Source organism: Poecilia formosa, unplaced genomic scaffold, assembly GCF_000485575.1.
Source record: "Poecilia formosa unplaced genomic scaffold, Poecilia_formosa-5.1.2 Scaffold542, whole genome shotgun sequence".
NCBI lineage: Eukaryota > Metazoa > Chordata > Actinopteri > Cyprinodontiformes > Poeciliidae > Poecilia > Poecilia formosa.
This window is the reverse complement of record NW_006800481.1, coordinates 69,823-89,567: the sequence shown is the minus strand read 5'-3', so window position 1 is coordinate 89,567 and position 19,745 is coordinate 69,823. Positions and strand designations below refer to the sequence as shown.

General features: G+C 35.5%; 1 protein-coding gene across 4 annotated transcripts in view; it reads right to left on the bottom strand.

Moving 5' to 3' along the window:
• Positions 1-1,804: 1,804 nt before the first annotated feature.
• dgki (diacylglycerol kinase, iota) overlaps positions 1,805-19,745 on the bottom strand; it is a 35,397-nt gene continuing 17,456 nt past the window's right edge. For 2 of the 4 annotated variants that reach the window (XM_016665033.1, XM_016665034.1), the window contains exons 20-33: positions 19,613-19,725; positions 17,914-17,976; positions 14,727-14,827; positions 13,713-13,792; positions 13,408-13,452; positions 12,132-12,201; positions 12,000-12,040; positions 11,802-11,926; positions 10,910-10,935; positions 9,890-9,927; positions 7,425-7,545; positions 7,295-7,331; positions 6,871-6,970; positions 1,805-5,242 (exon numbers count right to left, since the gene is read on the bottom strand). In XM_016665033.1, coding sequence (XP_016520519.1) covers positions 5,132-5,242; positions 6,871-6,970; positions 7,295-7,331; positions 7,425-7,545; positions 9,890-9,927; positions 10,910-10,935; positions 11,802-11,926; positions 12,000-12,040; positions 12,132-12,201; positions 13,408-13,452; positions 13,713-13,792; positions 14,727-14,827; positions 17,914-17,976; positions 19,613-19,725 — 1,071 coding nt within the window. In that variant the 3' untranslated portion in view covers positions 1,805-5,131. The remainder of the gene's footprint in view (positions 5,243-6,870; positions 6,971-7,294; positions 7,332-7,424; positions 7,546-9,889; positions 9,928-10,909; positions 10,936-11,801; positions 11,927-11,999; positions 12,041-12,131; positions 12,202-13,407; positions 13,453-13,712; positions 13,793-14,726; positions 14,828-17,913; positions 17,977-19,612; positions 19,726-19,745) is intronic. The other 2 variants (XM_016665035.1, XM_016665032.1) reach the window with 2 other exon arrangements.

Genomic DNA, 19,745 nt, shown 5'->3' with positions numbered 1-19,745 from the left:
AAGTTGCATTAAATAATCAAATAATTTGAAAAACAATCAAAACCATGACAAGCAGATGTAAACTTTTGACCAAAACTGTAAATATACTCGGTTTTGTGTATTTATACCAATATTTGATAAACAACACTGAAAATAATATAGATAAGTGAGTATTTGTCAGGGTAATGATAGCAAAATATGAAAAATAGTAAATAAATGGTAGTCTGATTTGACTAAATTATCATTAGCATCTTTGAGTTAGCCTAGAATGCTACTAGCATGTTATTTTAGCAGATATTTTACAAGTTAAACATGTAAAAGTTGTATTATATGTTGATAGTTACCAGTTTGAAATAAATATTAGCACTAACATTCTGTACAACAAAGGGGAAAATTATATGGTTGCACTTTCGCTGCAGCATGCTAACAGATGCTAGGAGTCACCATGTTAGCATCGTTAGCAAAAATGAGCTTTTTACAAATAAAGTCTGTTTGGTGAGCTTGAAATAAATTTGATGTACTTTATTTGACAAAATATGGACTTTGTACTGTAATGACGATCTTTACATATATACTGTACACATACTAAACCGTATAACTCCGATACATGAGTGGTTTTCAGTCGGCTCCTTGTTGGAGGATTACAAACACAGAAATCAAGATGTGTGGAGCCCCTTCTACATCTAGATGTCCAATGACAAGCACTTTTGTTGCAGATCAATGAGGAAATCACCAACTTTCCTCCAACATTCACTCAAACAGCAACTGAGGTCAGAAACAAAAAGAATCACAAGTTCTTTAAATAAACCTCAAGTAATCTCAGCAGCAGGAAAATGAAATGTAAAAGCAAAACATGCCCAAACTTGAATGAAACTCAGGTATAATTATCAAAACTAGAATAATTTAATACTTTAAACAACAATGCCATTTTATTAAGCAAAAAACAAACCGAAAAGAGGTAAGAAAACGTCATGCACAAGTGAAGTGTGTTTGTGTCGCTCGGAACAGGCTGGACCTTTTCACACAGTCACCTCTAAGAATCACTCACATAAAATCCGTTCCTCTATAATCCCAAAAGGAAGCGCTCTGTGTTGGAAATCGGACACCCGAAGCCACGGCAGGAGTCCTGCATTTCCCAACAAACGTTTGTCGTCATCAAAAAGTGAATTTAGTTCAGAAAGTTTCCGGCGAAAGTTGCACAATGTTGAGAGGAAGACTGAAGAGTCTGATTCAGGAATGTCAGCAGAAATGATGCTGTTGCAGATTCTGACCATTAGCAATTAGAAAGTGTCTCAGTTTAATAAAACTTGTTTATCCTTTTTTTTTATTATTATATAAAAAAACATTTAATGATGTTTTAAATTGAAAAAAATAAAAATCTTTTCAAAACAGCAGCACAAAAGTCTAACTTTTCATTTGAGTACATTTATTTAGTGGGGAAAGGAAATATTACAAATTCAAAAATGTTTTACTTTGAAGCAAATTTTGGCTTTGGATAAAAATGACAAATTCATGCCATTTGAATTTTCATAAATAAGGAAATTTTAAGAAAGTAATTCAACCCAATTTATAACAAATATATTAAAAGGTTTGCAAAAATGAACATCTTTTTGCTCTACCTGTGTGGAATATTATTGAACAAAACATAAAATTTCAGTTTATGCTGCTGCAATAAAAGATATGTAAGGCTTTCTACCAGGACTGCCAATAAATGTAACTTTTAGTCACAAAAAGACAATAAAACTCTGAACCTTTGAGTTAATTAATTAATTAATTAAAATCATTTTAACTTTCAGATTAGACCCTTTTTTTTCTTTTCTTTTTTAATTATCTGGATCAAAATCAGCCTAATTTAGGCAGGAATCTGGAAATTAAATTAATTTAAAATATACATGAAAATTCCTGAACATATCTTAGTGAATTTCTCAGAAAACCTTGTAAAGTTGTTTAATTTCTCTAAAATACAAAAGAAATGAAACTCCAACTCAACATTGCACATTCAATACTCCTCGGTGCTAAATGCTCGACTGTGTTAAACATTAATGTAATGTAAACAACAAACAGAGAAATGTAAAAAAAAAGAAAAGAAAGAAAAATAAAAACATCTTTATATTCTACTGAATATAAAGATTTCTTTTAAAAGTTTCTTTTAATGTCAGATGAACACTGCAGACACACTTTGCTTGTGTTGAAGGATAAATGAATCTGTACACGCTTTTTTTTTTGTCGGATATGTTGCGAGTCACATCTTCCCGCTACACGTTTCCATGGAAACGCCTTATGAGTCAGGAGGAGCCATTAAAAAACGACAACAGGTATCGGTTTGATTCAAAGCACAGGTGAGTAATAAAGCTGTCGGGTGATTCCAGACTTGTATTTCCTTGTTTTTAACGCCGATCAACAGAAATACATCAGCAGCTCACGTGAGTTCATCCAGGTGTCTGAAGGTATGGCAGGCAGTTTTAGCATACAATCAATTTCGTCTGAATATCCATAATTACAACCCAGATATCTAAAAATGCATTTTGACTAAACTGGATGGTAATTAAAGAAATCAGCATTCACATTCTGACGATAAATAATTCAAGATATTTTCAATTATATTTTTCAATCCCTTTCAAAATACCTCAAGTTGCAGCACTGGATTCGTCATTTATTTGTAATTACAATTCAAGATACTGCATCTTGAACATAATTAAAAATAACATTTTTACATATCTGAATTAAGAATTACCCCTTTGTGCTACACTCTAAAACTGAAGCGTAAATTTCTGGATTCATCTTGGAAATTTTTTAGGAAAAATACGAAGATTTCTGAGATTAAAAAGTTGAAAATTTCCCAGAAAACACTCAAAAGTTTTTTAGATTAATTTCAGAATTTTTTGTAATAATCTTGGAAACATCCGAGATTCCAAAGTAAAATGTTTGAACTTTAATATTTCAATTTCTTGAAACTTCTTGAGATTAATCTAAATGTTTTTGAGTTTTTTTTCTAGCTATTTTTTTAACTTTTGGAGCTCATAAATTTCCTTGTTTTTTCTGGGACATTGAAAAGTGGAAATTTGCTCACTTTTTTTTCTCAAAATGCCATCATGAGAAAAAGCTCAGCTGCTGCACTTTCAAATATTGTTTTTCTTTTTGAAAATACTTTCACCTGCCATATCCTCACCTTTCCACCCTGACAGGTGAATTTGCAAAGACGATTTGCTAAGAAAATAGCAAATTTGACCCCAAGGAATGTTTTGTTGAAACAGAACAGCCAATATATTTCAGTTTTTAAAAAAGGTGTTAAAAAACAAGCAACACTTTAGAAAATTTACATTTCAGGCAAAAAAAGGGATTAATTTTGCATTACTGGTCCAAAGTTCAAGCTGTAATCAACACCTACAGACAGCCGTGGTACAGATGTTTAAAAATAACCTTTAAGAGCGTTTATCTTTTATTGCAGCAGTAGTAATATACATGTAGGATGCATAAAAGCTGGTATTTATTCATCCCAGACTTGGGATGAATAAATCTCTACGGTTTAATAAATCAGAGAAGGAAAGGAGAACATGCCATTCAGGTGATTCAGACGTGTGTGGCTCATTGCAAGTCAGGACATGGCCGTAAAAACACAATTATGCTTTTAACTTGGTCCAAATCTACAGGCAGTCATGAGTGAGGAGCACAGAGCAGCCCGACCTCAACAAACAAAGCCTTTCTTATCTTGATTTCCACTGGTTTGGAAATCAAGATCACAAAAAGACACATATGGAGTTTGCTAAACTCTATCAGGATTTCACCTGAAATATAAAATAAACGTTCAGAATGTGGGAAAACCACCTAATGTGTAAAGTTAATTAAAAAGAGAGAGAGAGTGTTTCTCTCCTGAAAGCCCCAAGAAACACTAATTATTGAAACATGAGGTCATTTTTAAATGAGTTTGCTGCAAAACTGAAAATGGTTTATATCTGGGTGTCTTAGTAGCATAATGATCCAAACTTATTGCCAAATAAACACTAAAATGGATAAAAATTAGCTTTATTATACCTGCAGTCCTATTGAGAAATGAATAAATTTGTGAATTTCAGATTTTTTCCAGTGCAAAATGAAGCCGCTGCAATAAAAGGTGAATTTTTCTGAAGGTTTTCTCAGCATCTTACCAAAGGTGTCTGTACATGTGGATGATTTCTGTTCATAACGTCACAGAAGAGCTCAGCTTATTAATGCCTCCATGTACACAACTGGGTCAAAGGTCGACGTGTTCGTAAAAACTGACAAGTTCAGTCGTCTTGGTGATGTTGGTTTGACTCCAGACCGGACGGACGGCACAAACAGGACGACCAACACAAAATGAAACCTGGGTTCTGGTACAGATGAGCTACATTCAGTTTGTTTTTTTTAGTTTGTTGTTTAGCTTCAGAGAAGATTTGTGGTAATTGTTTCACATCAAACATGTGGCCTCCACTTTCCATTCAAAAACAAACTCTGTGGTTCCATCTGGAAGTTTCCAAGATGGCCGTTTTGACTCGTATTCACAGGAGAAGGTTAAATCCTACAGGGCGCCCTTGTTTAAAACATTTTTTTTAAACTTCTCTGGTAAAACTGTTTCCCAGAAAAACTTTGTTTAGGAGAAATAGAGCGCTGCAGTTTGGTTTCTGTGTCATAATGAGCTGTGACTCATCAGGTGAAAACATCAGCAGCATGTGACAGACATGTTTGAGTTCACGCCCTGCAGATCCAACCTGGATTCATGAGACGGTGGTTATTTGGATTAGATATGACACCACAACAGTGTAATGTCTTTGGCACACAGGTTTATGGGATAAATAATCTGCTTTGATCGCAATCCTGATCATTTTCCAGACTTAATATAGTTGCAAAATATGACCAAAACAACTCCATTACAAGACGAATTGCACTTGCAATTGTTAAAAGTCAATCAACCAGCACAACCAATAAATAGAATAAATAAATATAAATAAATAGTCGAGAGTTAAAATCTCTGCTGCAATGCTGCCGCGTTCGGAGGCAGTTCGTTTCCTGGTTCGCCTCTGCACCTGCGGAGTGAAATCCAGGACAGGTGTGACACTCCCCTCCCGGTTCCTCTCTGCTCCGTACCGGTGCAAATCCAGAGTCCGGCGGGAGAGAGCGACGGAGCGCCAGCGCCTCAGACTGCGGTCTCCAGGTCTTCGTTGGTGCCGGATGACGTCTGCTGCTGGGAGCTCAGGAAGACGGCGAGCTCAGAGTCTCCTGCTGCTTGGTCGGCCGCCGTCTTCCCCTGGTGATGAGCAACAAGGTTGGAGATTAACTTGACGTCAATCTGTCAGTCATTCAGCAAAAAAGTATGTCAAAGCCAAACACTTTCTCACTGCCCGACACAAAATCAGCAAACATTTTCTTGTTTTATTCTGCAAATTTAACTTTTTTGGCACATTTTTATACTTTGATTACACTTTAAAAAATACAGACCTGTTTTCTGGCAATAACTTAATGTTTATTGGTGAAAATAACTGAAAATAACTGTTTTAACTGTTATGTCACATTCCATAGGCAATGCTCGTTACCTAGCAACCCCAGCAAAGTTCCACACATTACCTAGCAACCCCAGCAGAGTTCCACCATCACCTAGCAACCCCAGCAGAGTTCCACCATCACCTAGAAACCCCAGCAGAGTTCCAGAACATTTGGCCAGTTGGTTTTATCACTCCATCAAGATCAGGAATGTCTTTAAAAAGAAAATTGTGGCAGAAAGTTTTGATAAAACTTTACAATATTAACAACTTATTGAATTTAATTAAAGTTAAACATATTTTCACTTTGACCTAATTTAGTAGAATGCAGATAATTGAAAACGTAATATTTAAAAATACAACTGTAATCTTGACTGTTCTATTTCTGGAGTCTAGTTCTGATTTGATTTGACACATGCGACTTACTGCATTCTTGTTAGTTGTGCAGAAGGCTCCACTTCTGCTTTTCAGAAATGTACAGTTGTACCCATTTGCAGCTATTTTCACATGCTAGTGTAAACATTGAGTTAGTGGGAGTGGCCAGAAGCAACTTAATTGAATTTAAAGTGACAAGAGGAGCTTAGTAGGTCACCTTTAACAAAAAAAAAAAAAAAAAAACCTCCAAAAAACTTCTGTTTAATAAAAACAAAAAACTTTTGCAGCTGTGGGGAAGCCTTCAGCTTGTTCAGTTTGTTCTTTTAACTGTGATCATCTTAGTTTCTGCTCAGCAGCTTGCAGGTGTGCTGTAGCACAATGCCAGGACACAAAGACAAAGACATCAACAATGATCCTTTAGAAAAGGAAGTGTTCGTGTACATCAGTCTGAGAAAGGTTATAAGGTAATTTCCAAATAATTTGATGTGGAAGTCCATTGTTTACACATGTGAAACATTTAAAACAGCTGACTGTCTTTGCATAAGAGGGTTTCTCAGGGAAATGGTATGAAAAAAACAAACAGTGTGCTTCCCCGCCTCAGTTAGCATAACTGTTAAAGTTTTCACAGATTAAATACAAAAAAGCATCTTCTGTTTCTTTTCTGATTATAAATTGCTTCCACCACAGAGTTTATATTTTAGGATTTCAACCTGAAACCAAAATCAGGTTTAAATGCAGAAGCTCAGGTTGAGCTGAATTTTACTTATTTTTGCAAATAATAGCAAACTACACATCAGTGTTCCCTTTGCTATATTAAAACAAACCATATTTTTGCTTGTTTATTTTAAAATGAAACATCATGAAGCTAAAACTCTGGCTACACCAGAAGTTAAGAGAGACACGCCCTTTAAAGTCAGCAAAGCAACTTCTGGGTAAATCATTTACATATCGGGTTGATCTGAAGTTACTCAGCTGGAGTTACTGAAACTGCTTCATTTCTACCATTTCATCTGTTGGTTACCTGGAAGTTTGTCTTCTCCAGCGAAGCGCCGGCCTCCACCAACATCCGACACACTGCATGCTGCTTCTCTGAGGCGGCTTTGTGCAAGGCGGTCTCCCCCCTGCAGACACACAGGAAGGCTAAGCTAAATATAACTCTGGTTTGATAGTCGATAACAGCTAGACCACAGTGAAGCAAAACTGACAGAAAACAACAATTAGCAGGACACAGTTTGGTTGCTGGTGTGAATTCACACAAAAATGTCCAACTACAAATATCTTATATGGGTTCTTAAATGTGATTGACTAAAAAATTGACTATTTTCAACACATTTTCGCCATCTGACTACATTTCCTGTAAAAGGAGTGACTATGCATGCTAGTGGAGTTTAACATCAGCAAACCTTCCTAATTAATACATAACGTGAACATATTTTCCAACCTACTTGTCTCTGTCGGTTAAATCCAGGAGAACTTTTGAACCTGCAGAGTAAGAAACAAAAACAATAAACTATAAAATATAAAAATCATCGGCATTATTTACCAAATGTGTTGGAATAGAGTCCAGTTTCTCACCTTGCTGCAGGATGAAGCTGACCAGATCTGTGTGTCCGTTCTGGGCAGCTAGATGTAACGCAGAACAACCGCCGGAGTCTCTCACCAACAAGCTGACTCCTCGACGTACGCCATCCATCAGCTGGACAGAAAATACGCCACAATGTACAAGAATCTTCATGTTTTATGCAGAAAGTGAGAAATAAAATGACATTCAAATCACATGCCACTTTTAAGAAGTGCTTTCCGGCATGCTTTGGATCATTGCTTTTAAATTTCTACTCCAACCTGTAAGCCTTTAGAGGAAAAATCCAGAGTCAGAGTGATGGACTCAGACCTGAACCTTCAGAGTCGCATTAAGACAGTTACAAAGTCAGCCTTCTACCACCTGAAGAACTTTTCCAGGCTTTCATTTCCACCGGGTTAGTACCAAGCCGTTCAGCAGTTCACCGCTAATCTGGAACAAGCTTTCAGAAAACTGCAAAAACAGCTGAAACACTGACTTCAGCCCACCTTGTTAAGAGCTGCCTTTGACAAGAAGTGGTGAAACATTGAACAACAAATTTGATGTTTGTGATTTTGACAAAATGTTATGTTTATTTCTTGTTTCATAATTGAACACTGTATGATGCAAGTCTTTATATCTGTTGCTGCTGTTACGCCTAAATTTCCCCTTTGCGGGACAATATTTCTATTTCTAAATCACTTTAAACTGCCTTGTTGCTGAAATATGCAATGCCAATAAACTTGTCTTTGAAAAAAGAGGAAGTGCTTAAGAAACCGGTACAGTTTAAGAACCACCAAGCCTCAAACTTTCGATAAACTGGAAACGGAAATGAATGAAGCACCCAATGTTGCATCATGTTCAAAGTGCACTCAGTTCAAAATCAACACCTTTAACATCAATTAAAATTCAAACCTGGCCAAATCGACGAGCCAAGTGCCTTTCAAAGAAATGTTTTGTAGTCAGATTAAGACAAATATTGAGCTACTGAGCAGAAGTATGTTTGGTGGGGTGTTAGGCTGCGTTCACATTGCAGCCCGAAGAGACCCAATTTCAATTTTTTTAAATTTTTTTGCTATAATGCGACCTGTATCTGACTTTTTCATGACAGTCTGAACAACACAGGTCGGACTTTTTTCGACCCAGGCCATTAGACATCCTATACGTGTCTGATCTTTTCAAACGTGACCTGAATCTCAGAAGGTCGAATTCATCCGACCTGAACGTCATTGATACTCGACAAACGTCACTACGCTGCGTCCTGATACGTGCAAGAGGGAAGAAAAACAGCAGCCATGACGGACCTTAATGAGGTTTAAGTTATTAATATCCTGCTCCGGTCAGATAACAACTTCAAATGTGTAAGCTAAGCTCTACTGTTAGCATCCATGTTTACGTCTGCAAACGCTGAGCTTCTTCTTCTTCTTTATTATGGCGGTTGGTAAAACATTACCGAACACCCTGTGTATTGTTATTGCGCCCTCTACTGCGCATGTGGGACACTTTCAGTCGTTTGCAGTTTAACGCTGTAGGTCACGTACAAGCCGCATATAATTGGAAGTATGAACAACCATGCAAAAACATAAAAATAATTTTAAAAAAATTACGATTTGACAAAAAACTTGGAATTGGGTCACTTCAGGCTGCAGTGTGAACGTAGCCTCAGTTGGCAACACATGGACTCATCCAGGACAAATCACAGTGAAACAACTTCTACATCCCAGAACTGACAACTCTAAGTTTTTGTTTGTATTATGAACCAAGGAGTTCATAAATGCTGCATCATAGTAGCTTTTAGCTAGTTTTGTTGTTGCTAAGATACAGGCCCAACAGCTGAACACATGTGGGGAAATCTGGATATCATAACCGTAACATAACCATTACTCTCTCTCTCTCTTCTACGCTTCCTGCTGCTACTTGAGAAATGAAAAGTGAAACTTGTTTTGTGCAATGTCATCTCTGCCTCACCTCTTCTGGAAAGGAAGCTCAAAGCTTTGTTCTGACGAAACCTGTGACTAAAGAACGGTGTGGAAACGTTTTGAAGCTAAAGATTTAAATCTACTCTGGACAAATATACGAAGAGGCAGAATTATGAAGGGGCATGACTGCTTCAGATAGCAGCATGATCATCAAACATGGAGCAGTTTTCCCAAATCCCAACTAAAATACAGTCAAAAAATTGTGGAGTAAAAGCTAGCTTAGCATCAGGGGACCCGAAATTCAAGTTATACAAAAACCACTCATGTTGCTTTAAGGAAAACACGGAGAAATATTTTAAATTATGGAATGAAAAAAATAGTCAGACTTAATTAATTTAATGACTCACTGGTGCTTTTGTTTAATAGAAATCCTAAACAGACTGGAAAATCCTGTGGATTATTCATGCAACTCTACCCTACTGTAAACAAACAGGCAGAACTGGCTTTAGAGTTTTTAAGTTTTTGGACATCAGGGTTTTTTTCCCCAGTGGAAAGTACCGTACCAGTAGAAGATCTCCAGTACTGGCAGCGGTTAGAAGAGCTGCAACAAAACACAAAAACACACAGAGAAGTCACGAGACGCATGATTCCTGTAGAATATAATTAGAAAGAAAACATGTCGAAACAATTTGATCCATAGAAACTCTGACAGGAATGTTAAAATCATCTGACTCATTGTGATTTAAAAGGTTCAACAGATCCAAACCTGTCGTCTCAGAAATAAACCTTATGATTGTCTGACTAGTGGATAAAATGTGTGTTTCTAAAAGTGGCCTCAGCAGCACATTAAAATGGTTTTATAGGCACTAAATGATCATCATCTACCTGGAGGTGGCACTGGATAATTTTAATGTTGATGCAGAATTGCATAATTAAAATGCAAAAACTTCCAGAAAGTAAAAAAAAAAAAGTTATAAATTGAGTTTTGGAGCTGAAAACACGGATAAAGATGTGCAGAAATTTCCTGTTTAACCTTTGTGACGTGAAAATGAAAGCAGAGCAGAACAATAAGCAGTGAAATGATTAGCAGTAACAGGGAGTTCAGGGAATTCCTGGCTGTAAATAACTAAACTTTGCTCCAGGGTTTCCTTTTTTATCAGGACAAGTCCAGGCATGTCTCAGTTCATTCACCAGAAACAATATTTTATGATTCTGGTTTTCATGCTTCACAATTCTAAATTAAACTCTTAAAATTCTCTTGAACAGTTGAAGCTGTTTTAATGCATAACGAGCTGATGAAGGGAAAAGCAGTAATCAAAAGTAAAACACTCAGATTTTTACTTTGCAAAAAGTCGAATGGAAAAAATATGAAAAATTCAGTAAAGCGTTTACTTTATTGATTCCTTACATTTTAAAGGTGTTTGTTCTGTTTACTGTATGTTTTTGTCTTTTCAGTGGTAGCGTGTTTGTTTTCAAAAAAATCTACAAATTCACATATGTTACACTGTAAAACTATTATGTTTGCTATGTAGGTTAGGTTTGATTATATAATTATATAAAACTAATGTGGTTATCATGGTTACCTTGTTCATCAGGTGTCAGAGGAGCACTGGAAAAAAAAAACATAAAAAAGAACAATGATTTCCTTAAATGTTCCCAAGCAGCAAATCTGATTATTAAAAAAACAGAAAGGTTAGCATTTATTATTTTTATTCAGGCTTTCCTTCCAGTGGTGCCATGTTAAAGTGATACTGGAGGCTCTGTTGTGTTGCCATGGCAACCCCTTGGCATATTTACGCCATTTTTTAATCTATTGTTCAACTTTTGCACCAAGAACACAATTAAATGTTTCTAATTTGTAAGAAATAAATGATAACATTAAAATAAAAACCCCAGCAAAGTCAAAGAAAAATGCAAAGTCAGCATTTTACAGGCAACATAGAATGACATTCAAACAATATTTTTCAGATAAAATTTACTTTCCAGACTTTAATTTTCAGACTTTTTACCATTTTGGAAGCATAACACAGAAAGTAACCATGAATCTATAACATATATTTCAACACTAGTCCTACTTTAAATGATTACATGGCTTAATGGCAATAAAGTCTGATAATGTTTGTATTTTTCTTTACTTAAACAGATGTGGAAATATTTAAACACAAACCTTTTTTAAAATGATTAACTCTGAAAGTGCCTTAAAAATTTATTTCTCTTACTGAAAAAGTGATCCATTAAATAATAATAATAATAATAATAAAAAAAACACAATTTATCATTTGCAGTATAAATCCATCATCTAGTGACATCTGGTGGTGAACAGATGCAACTGCAGCCACATTCAACACCTCAATGTATTCAGACCTCTTCATTAAATCATTCCCCTGGTTCTGAAGTCTGAAGCATTAAACTACTAAAAAGTACTAAAAGAAAAAGATTAAAATGAAATTATTCTAAAAAAAGTTGCTTTCTTACCCTGCAGCAGGTTCAACCACCAGATCTGGCATCCCAGCCGACGACGCCTGGCTCCCCACCGGTCCCTCATGGTCCAGGATGAAAACCTCATCCTGACATATTTCTGTCACAAAGTGAAGATGCTCCTGCAGAAAACAGTCAGAGTGAAATAAGAACCTGTTCTCACCAGGCGTAGTGACGTCTGACTGCCATCCTTACCTGAGCTTTGTCGATGCGATAGAAACGATCAGCTGATGTCGCTGAAATCACAAGAAACAAAAACAAGTTGCTTTGTCTGTAATTATAACAAATAAGATTATACAAAATATTAAATGTGTTTTTGAAACTCACAGTCCAGGAAGCTCCAGTTAGGAGACAGTCTACTGGTTGAACTGGTTATGGGAACGCCTCTGATTTCATCCTGCAGGTAAAAAAAATAAACAAAAAAACAAAAACAAACCATTTTATTATTGAACTAACAATTAGAAATGCATAGACAGACACAGTAAAGTTGTAAAAGTAAAGTAAGCAAAAAAGGAAAGAGTAGAAAACAAAGGCATCAAAGGAAGCAAGGATGGAAAGAAGGAGACAATGAAGGAAAGGAAGGAAGAACGAATGAATGAGAAACAAGAAGGATGGAAGGGCAATATTTAGGAAATGAAACAGGAAATAATCTCTGTAAATATAAGTCATGTTTTAAAATAATCTGAAAAATATATAAAATCCAAACTTTTCCAGACGGCATACAAACTCTAAATTTAAGAAGCAAAAATGTCAAGCTGGAAAAGTTTCATTCCTCATATTCTTAATATTGAAAACAAATGTGTCAAAAGAGAATATAAGTTAAAGGTGCTGAGATTAAAAAAATTAATTCAGAACAGAAATTATGGAACAACTGAGATAAACTAAATCTCTCACTACATTTAAAAGCAAGTTAAAAAAATCCTTGTGATGAATTATTGGATGTTTTTTGTGTAATTATTACATTTCTAAGTTAAAATCTTTATGTAAATAAGGGGCAAATATTCTTGAACTGTTCATATTCACTGATCGGTGAATTAAATAAAAAGATTAAATGACATGAAATCATTAGAAAGAATGCAACATTTTTCAAATGACAACAAATCAAAACCTAAAAATAGAGCTGGGCGATATGACTTGGAGATAAAACCTCAGTATTTTTCTGACAGCATATCTGAATTTAATTATTTTAATCGTTTTGTTTTCTAAAATTGAATCACAAAAAAATTAAAAAGAGGTTTTAATTTCAATCCTCCCTTCTGTGATTTGTATGTTGGAGGTCTAGAGAATTTGTATTTAATTATGAGAATAAAGTCATAACACCAGCAGAATAAAAATGCAATTTTACCAAAATAACATCTTAAAGTTACAAGAAAAAAGTTGTTTTAATGAGGAAAAACTCTTGATTATTTTTTTGTATTGGATTTCTCATAAAATTATCACTTGATTCTTCTAAATCCAGATTTTCCAAAACTTAAATAAATAAATAAATAAATAAAAAATAAAAAATTGATTGATCAATAAAACCGATTTATCGCCCGGCTCTACTTAAAGGCCCAAATGTTTAGAAATATTCCCTAACTCTGTCCCTCTCCAAGCGAAGTACCTGGTAGTGCACTCTGTGGCCAGTAGATGGCGCCTGGTGTAAATCCTAGCAGGCACAGCAGTCAGGTTTGAAGGTTAGCAAGCAGCCGAAGAAAAAACAAAACACACAAACTTCCACACATGTTAAAGTCAAGAAGCTTTCAGCACATGAGACAACCAGCTTAATAAGCAGCGCTGCGCTCCGAGGTCACCGACCCGCCAATAAATAACCCGGATCACGCAGAAGAGGAAGAAGCGACAGAGGAGGAGAGAAATCAAAGCGGCGACGAGCAGACGGCGATGATGATGATGAAGATGAAAACTTGCCTCTTGTAGTCTGTCGATGTAAAGTCTGCAGGTCTCCAGGTCGCAGTCGCCCCTGACAACCACAATGCCTACTGGGATTGCTGGGAAACACAACAAACACGTAAAAACACTTTAAATTACTTCCTCCTAGCGCAGGGGTGTCCAAAGTGCGGCCCCGGGGGCCATCTGGGGCCTTTGGGCCACCAACTGGTGTTCAAAAATGATACAAATTTGGCTTTTCGATGCAGATGGAGACTTTTAATTTGTAATCAGGGTAAAAACTACCAATGTAATTTTATTTTATTGTGTTGTACATTGAAGTACAACAAAAAGTATTTTGCTAATCAAGTTTTAACAAAAGGTAAAACCAAGTTTATCCAAATTTCTTTCTTAAATGTGGCTAAATAATAGCAAGCGTTTTGAAACAATGTGACCCAAAGCCTGTTCTTATTACTGAAAATAATACAGTTTAGCACAGCAAATATGCAAAATCTGAGAAGGCGTATTACTTTTTTTTTTTTTCTAATTTGGGAGGGGAGGCGGGTGTGTGTGGAATCGAAGAGTTATTATTTTTAAAAAAACTTTTTGAAAATTTTCTTTTGAATTTTTTACCAGAAAATTTCCAAGTGATTTTGTTATTAAGCATAAGATTTTTCAATTTTTGGTGAAATTTTAATCATACTGCTTTATTTCAAAAAATTATTTTTATTTTTCTAGAAAACTTGTCAAATTTTTCCAGAAAAAATTCCAAGTTTTTTTTTTTTTTTTTTTACAAACTTGTGATTAATCACAAAATTTCAGAGTTTTTTGTGAAAATTTACTCAGGTATTCAAAGTTTTCCTGAAAATTTGGAATTTCTCTTCTAGAAAAATGTTAAAAAAATTTCAAGAAAATTTCCCAGTTTTCTAGAAACTTGATTAACCTGAAAATTATTTTTATTTTCTTAATTTTAGGGTTTTGGCCTATGTGGCATAAAGTTTGGACACCCCTGTCTTCACGGGAGAATATTTAAGTGAATATTTAAGCCGGCCTTACAGATGTCTCGCAGTCGCTCCTTGTCGTACTGCAGCCTGTCGTACTCCTGCAGGCTGATCCGGTTCACCCGCAGCCGCAGACGGTCCGGAACCGCATGAGGGCTGCAAGGGAAGAACATGGCAGTGCATGTACGTGCACGCACACGGATCAGACATGCTCGCAGCGCACACATGAAACGGAGCAGCGACCCGGAAAAGTATTCACATTTACAACCACAAACTTCAGTCTGTTTATTCAAATTGGGAAAAGGAAAAAAAAAAAAATCTAACGTGGGTTTTAAATGTTTTTTATGAATAATAAAAAATATATAGTTTTAAAAAATATATTTATTAGACATTTTCAAACTCAATCTTCTAGATTTATTTTCATAATTTTTTATGGACATTTGAGAGCAAAATATTCACCTTGTTTACGCACATCATGAAATAAAGATGGCAGGACCAGTGTGCTCAATTTGGACAGGACTTAAATGCATTTAAATTATTTTAGTAATCGATTATTCTATCAAATATGCTGATGATTAATCGATTAATCAGATAAAAATTGGTACATTTTGCAGGTTATTTAACCACTTTGGCCTTTTTAATGCAATATTAGAAATACATTAAACTATGCAAATAAATAATTCAGTTCCTTTTTTAAATAAGAAAATAAACAGTTTATTGTCTTAATGTAGTGACATGTAATTCCTTTAGTGAATGCTTGATCTTTTATAGATTAATTGACTAATTTTTGGATTCACCGATTAATAATTGATAGCAAAAGGTCCTTAATAAGAGATTGTTTTTTTAAAATGACTTCTGAGATTTCTCTGAAACTAAGTTTCTAATCTTTTAAAATATGAAATAAAGTCTGGAAATGTAAACATTTTCCCTGCTCAGGGTTTCCACACTGCAAAAACACAAACTATTACCAAGTGGTTTTAGTCCAAATATCTTAATACACTGCAAATAATACAAAACTAACTTAACAGTGACTTTTCAGCCAGAAATAGGAGCTTGTTTTAACTAAATAATTCCTTAATATTGATAAATAAGTTCTAGTTTCACAGATTTCTTTTAACCTTAAGACATTTTCCAACGTTATAAGTGAAATAATCTTTAAAATGACTGACTTCATGAGTAAGTGGGGTTTATATTTGTAAAAAATATTGGAACCTCTTTCCACTTCACATTAAGCTCCACTGATGTTTATGGTTGTAATGTAACTGAAGAGGCTTGAATACTTTAGCAAGGCACTGCATGTAGTTTGTATTTACGCTGACATGCACGCACAGACGCTCACAAATCACAACTAAATCTGAACTTTAGACATTTTTGCAACTTTTAGTTCCTGCTGTCTGGTTCTCCTCTTAGCTAGAGCCTTAAAAGATAAAGTCTCACTAACTGGAGGCTGTAAAACATTTTTAATCTAATTCAGCAGCACAATATCAAATCTGAGCTCTGGTGATGTTTCAAAAGATGCTGGAAAAGAAACAAAAAACCATCGGAAACTGCCCGCAGCATCTCACCATCTTACATTTAAAAGAATAATAATAAAAAAAACCCCTCACTTTCATCCCTCAGATATTATATAAATAAGTATTTCTGTATGGAAAGAGCAAAGACGTCACATTGAGGGGAGATATAAAAAAAGCAGAGCTCACAGTAAAGTTAAAGGGACGACAGCAGGAAAAGATAAAGACGAGGCAGAAGCACACTGAGAAGACGTCAGCATGCCGCCAGACACTTCCTGGCTTTAGTAAACACTTCCTGGACAGACAGACACTTACATTCAGCACAGCAGTTTGACCCATATTTGATGCTTTTTTAAAAAAAAAAAAAGAAAATATATGTATATGTATATATATTACGTTTTAAATGTGCAAGTTTTCCCATCAGACTTTTGGTGTTGCAAAACAAACAATGTTTTTAATCATAAAAGAAAAATTTTCATAAACTCTACAGCTAAAATGGGTCTTTTTGTCATAAATTCTTCAATATTCTTCTGGTCCAAACACGTTTTGATCCTTCTGAACTGATTAAGACAAAACAAACAACTAACATTTATGTTAGATATCAATTAATCTATCAATTATGCTGACGATTAATCGGATTTAAAAATGCAGATTTTTTAAATCAAAGGTTGGAAATAAATAATTCAATTGGTTTTATTAAATAGCAAAATAAACATTCTATTGCCTAAAATGTAATCACAGAGTAGATTTATTATTTGTAGATGCAAATGAACATCTGCAGCTGAAAAATACTTTAGATATCAGATTGTGAAGCTAAACTGTCACTTTTTGTTCTGAGTAGAACATAGAAAGGTTGTTTTTTTTTTTTTTTATTTAAATGCAAAATTTATATTTCTGAACAGTTCTGGCAGCTCTGAGCGTGTTGATCTTTTGGCAAATGGCCTTTTTAGTGCCTGTACTCCATTTAACGATTAATTGATTAATAAATTAGTTGACAATTGTATCAGTGAATCATGATTAGTCTAATTAATTGTTTCAGTCCTGCAAAGAAAATGCACAAACATAAACAAAATTACACCACAACATTCAAATCTACCAGAATATGGTGATCACATTTATTGTCAGAGAGGCATAATTAATTGTAACTGTTTCTAAATTAGCAGCACAAAATCTTTTATTTTTGTTGAAAAATCCTGGTGAGACTGATCCATGTGAAAAGATACTTAATATATGCGGAAACGGTTATTTAATGATATTTTAACAGTTTGTTAATGGATTTTATCAAAACATTTTGGTGCAACTGGCCCTTTAAGAACATTTATGATCTTAGTACGAGTTTGACACCTCTGATATTTTCTGACAAATCACATAAGGAATTATCTTATTGTTGCTAAAATACTATTTCTGTTTACCAAACTGTTCTTTGAAGTGAGTAGCTTAAGCTGAGATCCTCTTTTATTTAAAACCATGTAACGTTTATCACCTGGAAACTATTTAAAACCGAAAAGGTTTTCCCTCGCTGAAATTCCTTCCTCAGATTTGACTTTTGCTCAGAACATTACGATCAGCTGAAAACTAAACTGTAGGAAAAGCTGTGGTGATTTCCGTGACACGGCCTTCAAATATGGGCCAAACGTAACGGATAAAACGAGACGGCACCTTTCCATCCGCGCCGACGTGCACAGAGACACGCGAGCGTCCAGCGACAGAACAGGGGTTAGAGGTACTTACACAGAGAAGGAGTCGGGGGGAGCAGAGAGGCGGCGCAGATCAGCTGCACACACCTTCTGAATACTACGGCCGCACAAACGCAAACAAACACGACAAACACGGGAGAGAGGACGGACGGATGGCGGTGGAGAGAGGAGACAACAGGAAAGAAAAAGAAAAGGCGGGGTAAGTGTGTTGGACGGATGAAGAAAATAAGAAAAGGATGGAGAGGAGGAGGGAAAGATGGAGAAAATCCCAAAAGGTAAGTCGACAGACATTGATAGCACAGTCCCATAGCAGTGACACTAGATATACAACAAGAAGCTAAAGTCTCTACTCTTCTTTCTACCACAAAAGGCTGGGCGATCAACTGGTTTTATTTTTTGAAAATTNCTGGGCGATCAACTGGTTTTATTTTTTGATAATTTCCTAATTTTTTTTTTTTTTTTTTTTTTTGTGGAAAATCTGGATTTTTTTCCCCCCACTAAAGCGCTCTCTGGGTTGTCGGCCATCTTGTACGAGAAGCGTGTTTTACCGTTTCTATTTATTTGTAGTTTGAATTCAGGCCAACTCCACGATGAATTATAAGGGAGAGACTACAATTTATTTTTAAAAATAAAAATAATGTTCATTTTTTTCCCCCAGGATTTTGACTTTAATCTTCTGAGATCAAAAGTCTGAATTTTTTTTTTTTAGTGGCCCTAAAAGGCTTCCATACAGAGCTGTATTAGGGCCATTTTAGATTAATTTACGCCAATAAACTCAGAAATTTAAGATCAATTTCAGACATTTTCTAGAAAAAAAACAAAGAAATGTCTGAATATCAAAAGTAAAAAAATTCCTAGAAAGAACTCAGAAATTTTGAGATTTTCTAGAAAAAATCTGATTTTTTTTTCTTTAAAGTTGAAATTTTTTTACTTTTGAAACTCAGAAATGTCCAACTTTTTTCTAGAAAATTTCTGAAATTAATCTCAATCTTTTTTATCTCCAATGCCCCCAACGTGCCGTTGTACTTCTGTACATAATGTTACAGGAATAAAGTTGAAATAATACCAGAATAAAATCTTAATATTTGCAGAAAAAAGTAGTAATTTTAAGAGAACCCAGACACAAAAAATAAATTAACAAAATGTTAATTATCTGAGCTTTTTTTTCCATTAAAACAACTTTTCCTCATAATTTTAAGACATTTTTCTAGTAGAATTGAATCTTTATTCTGCCCTAACCCTCACAGAAGTGATGACTGAAATAAAAGAAAAAATTTTTGAAAATCAGATCAGGTATAAAAAAAATATCTCAGACTTAATTTATCGCCCAGCCCTTCTGCCACATACACACATCTACTGTAGCTCGCTACGAAAAGCAGGAAATAGACTCACGTTTACATTTATAAACTAAATACAGGGAGAAGACAGAGAGTGTTAAATCCTCAAAATGTCTCCTGATGTGTAAAACCACCACATGTCTGATGGCTTCGTTTATTTCATGTCCCTCCTTTGACTGTGGTCAAATCTGCAGAGCGACGCTCAGAGCAGTGAACTCACTAAACAGATTGTGTGACTCGGTGAGTGTGAGCTGCGGCCCGGTCTCTCTGTAGCAACACGGCTGGCCCAGTTCATCTGTCTTTATCTGTCTGTGTGTGTGTGTGTGTGTGTGTGTGTGTGTGTGTGTGTGTGTGTGTGTGTGTGTGTGAGTGAGAGAGAGTGAGGAGCTGACTCACTCGTTCAGCAGCGGCACCGACGTGCGTCTCTTGCTCTTCTGGACCATGTTGGCCTGATTTCGCAGGGAGATGCGCAGAGTGGAAGGAGCCAGTCGGCACGGCTCGCCGGCCACCTACACACACACACACACAC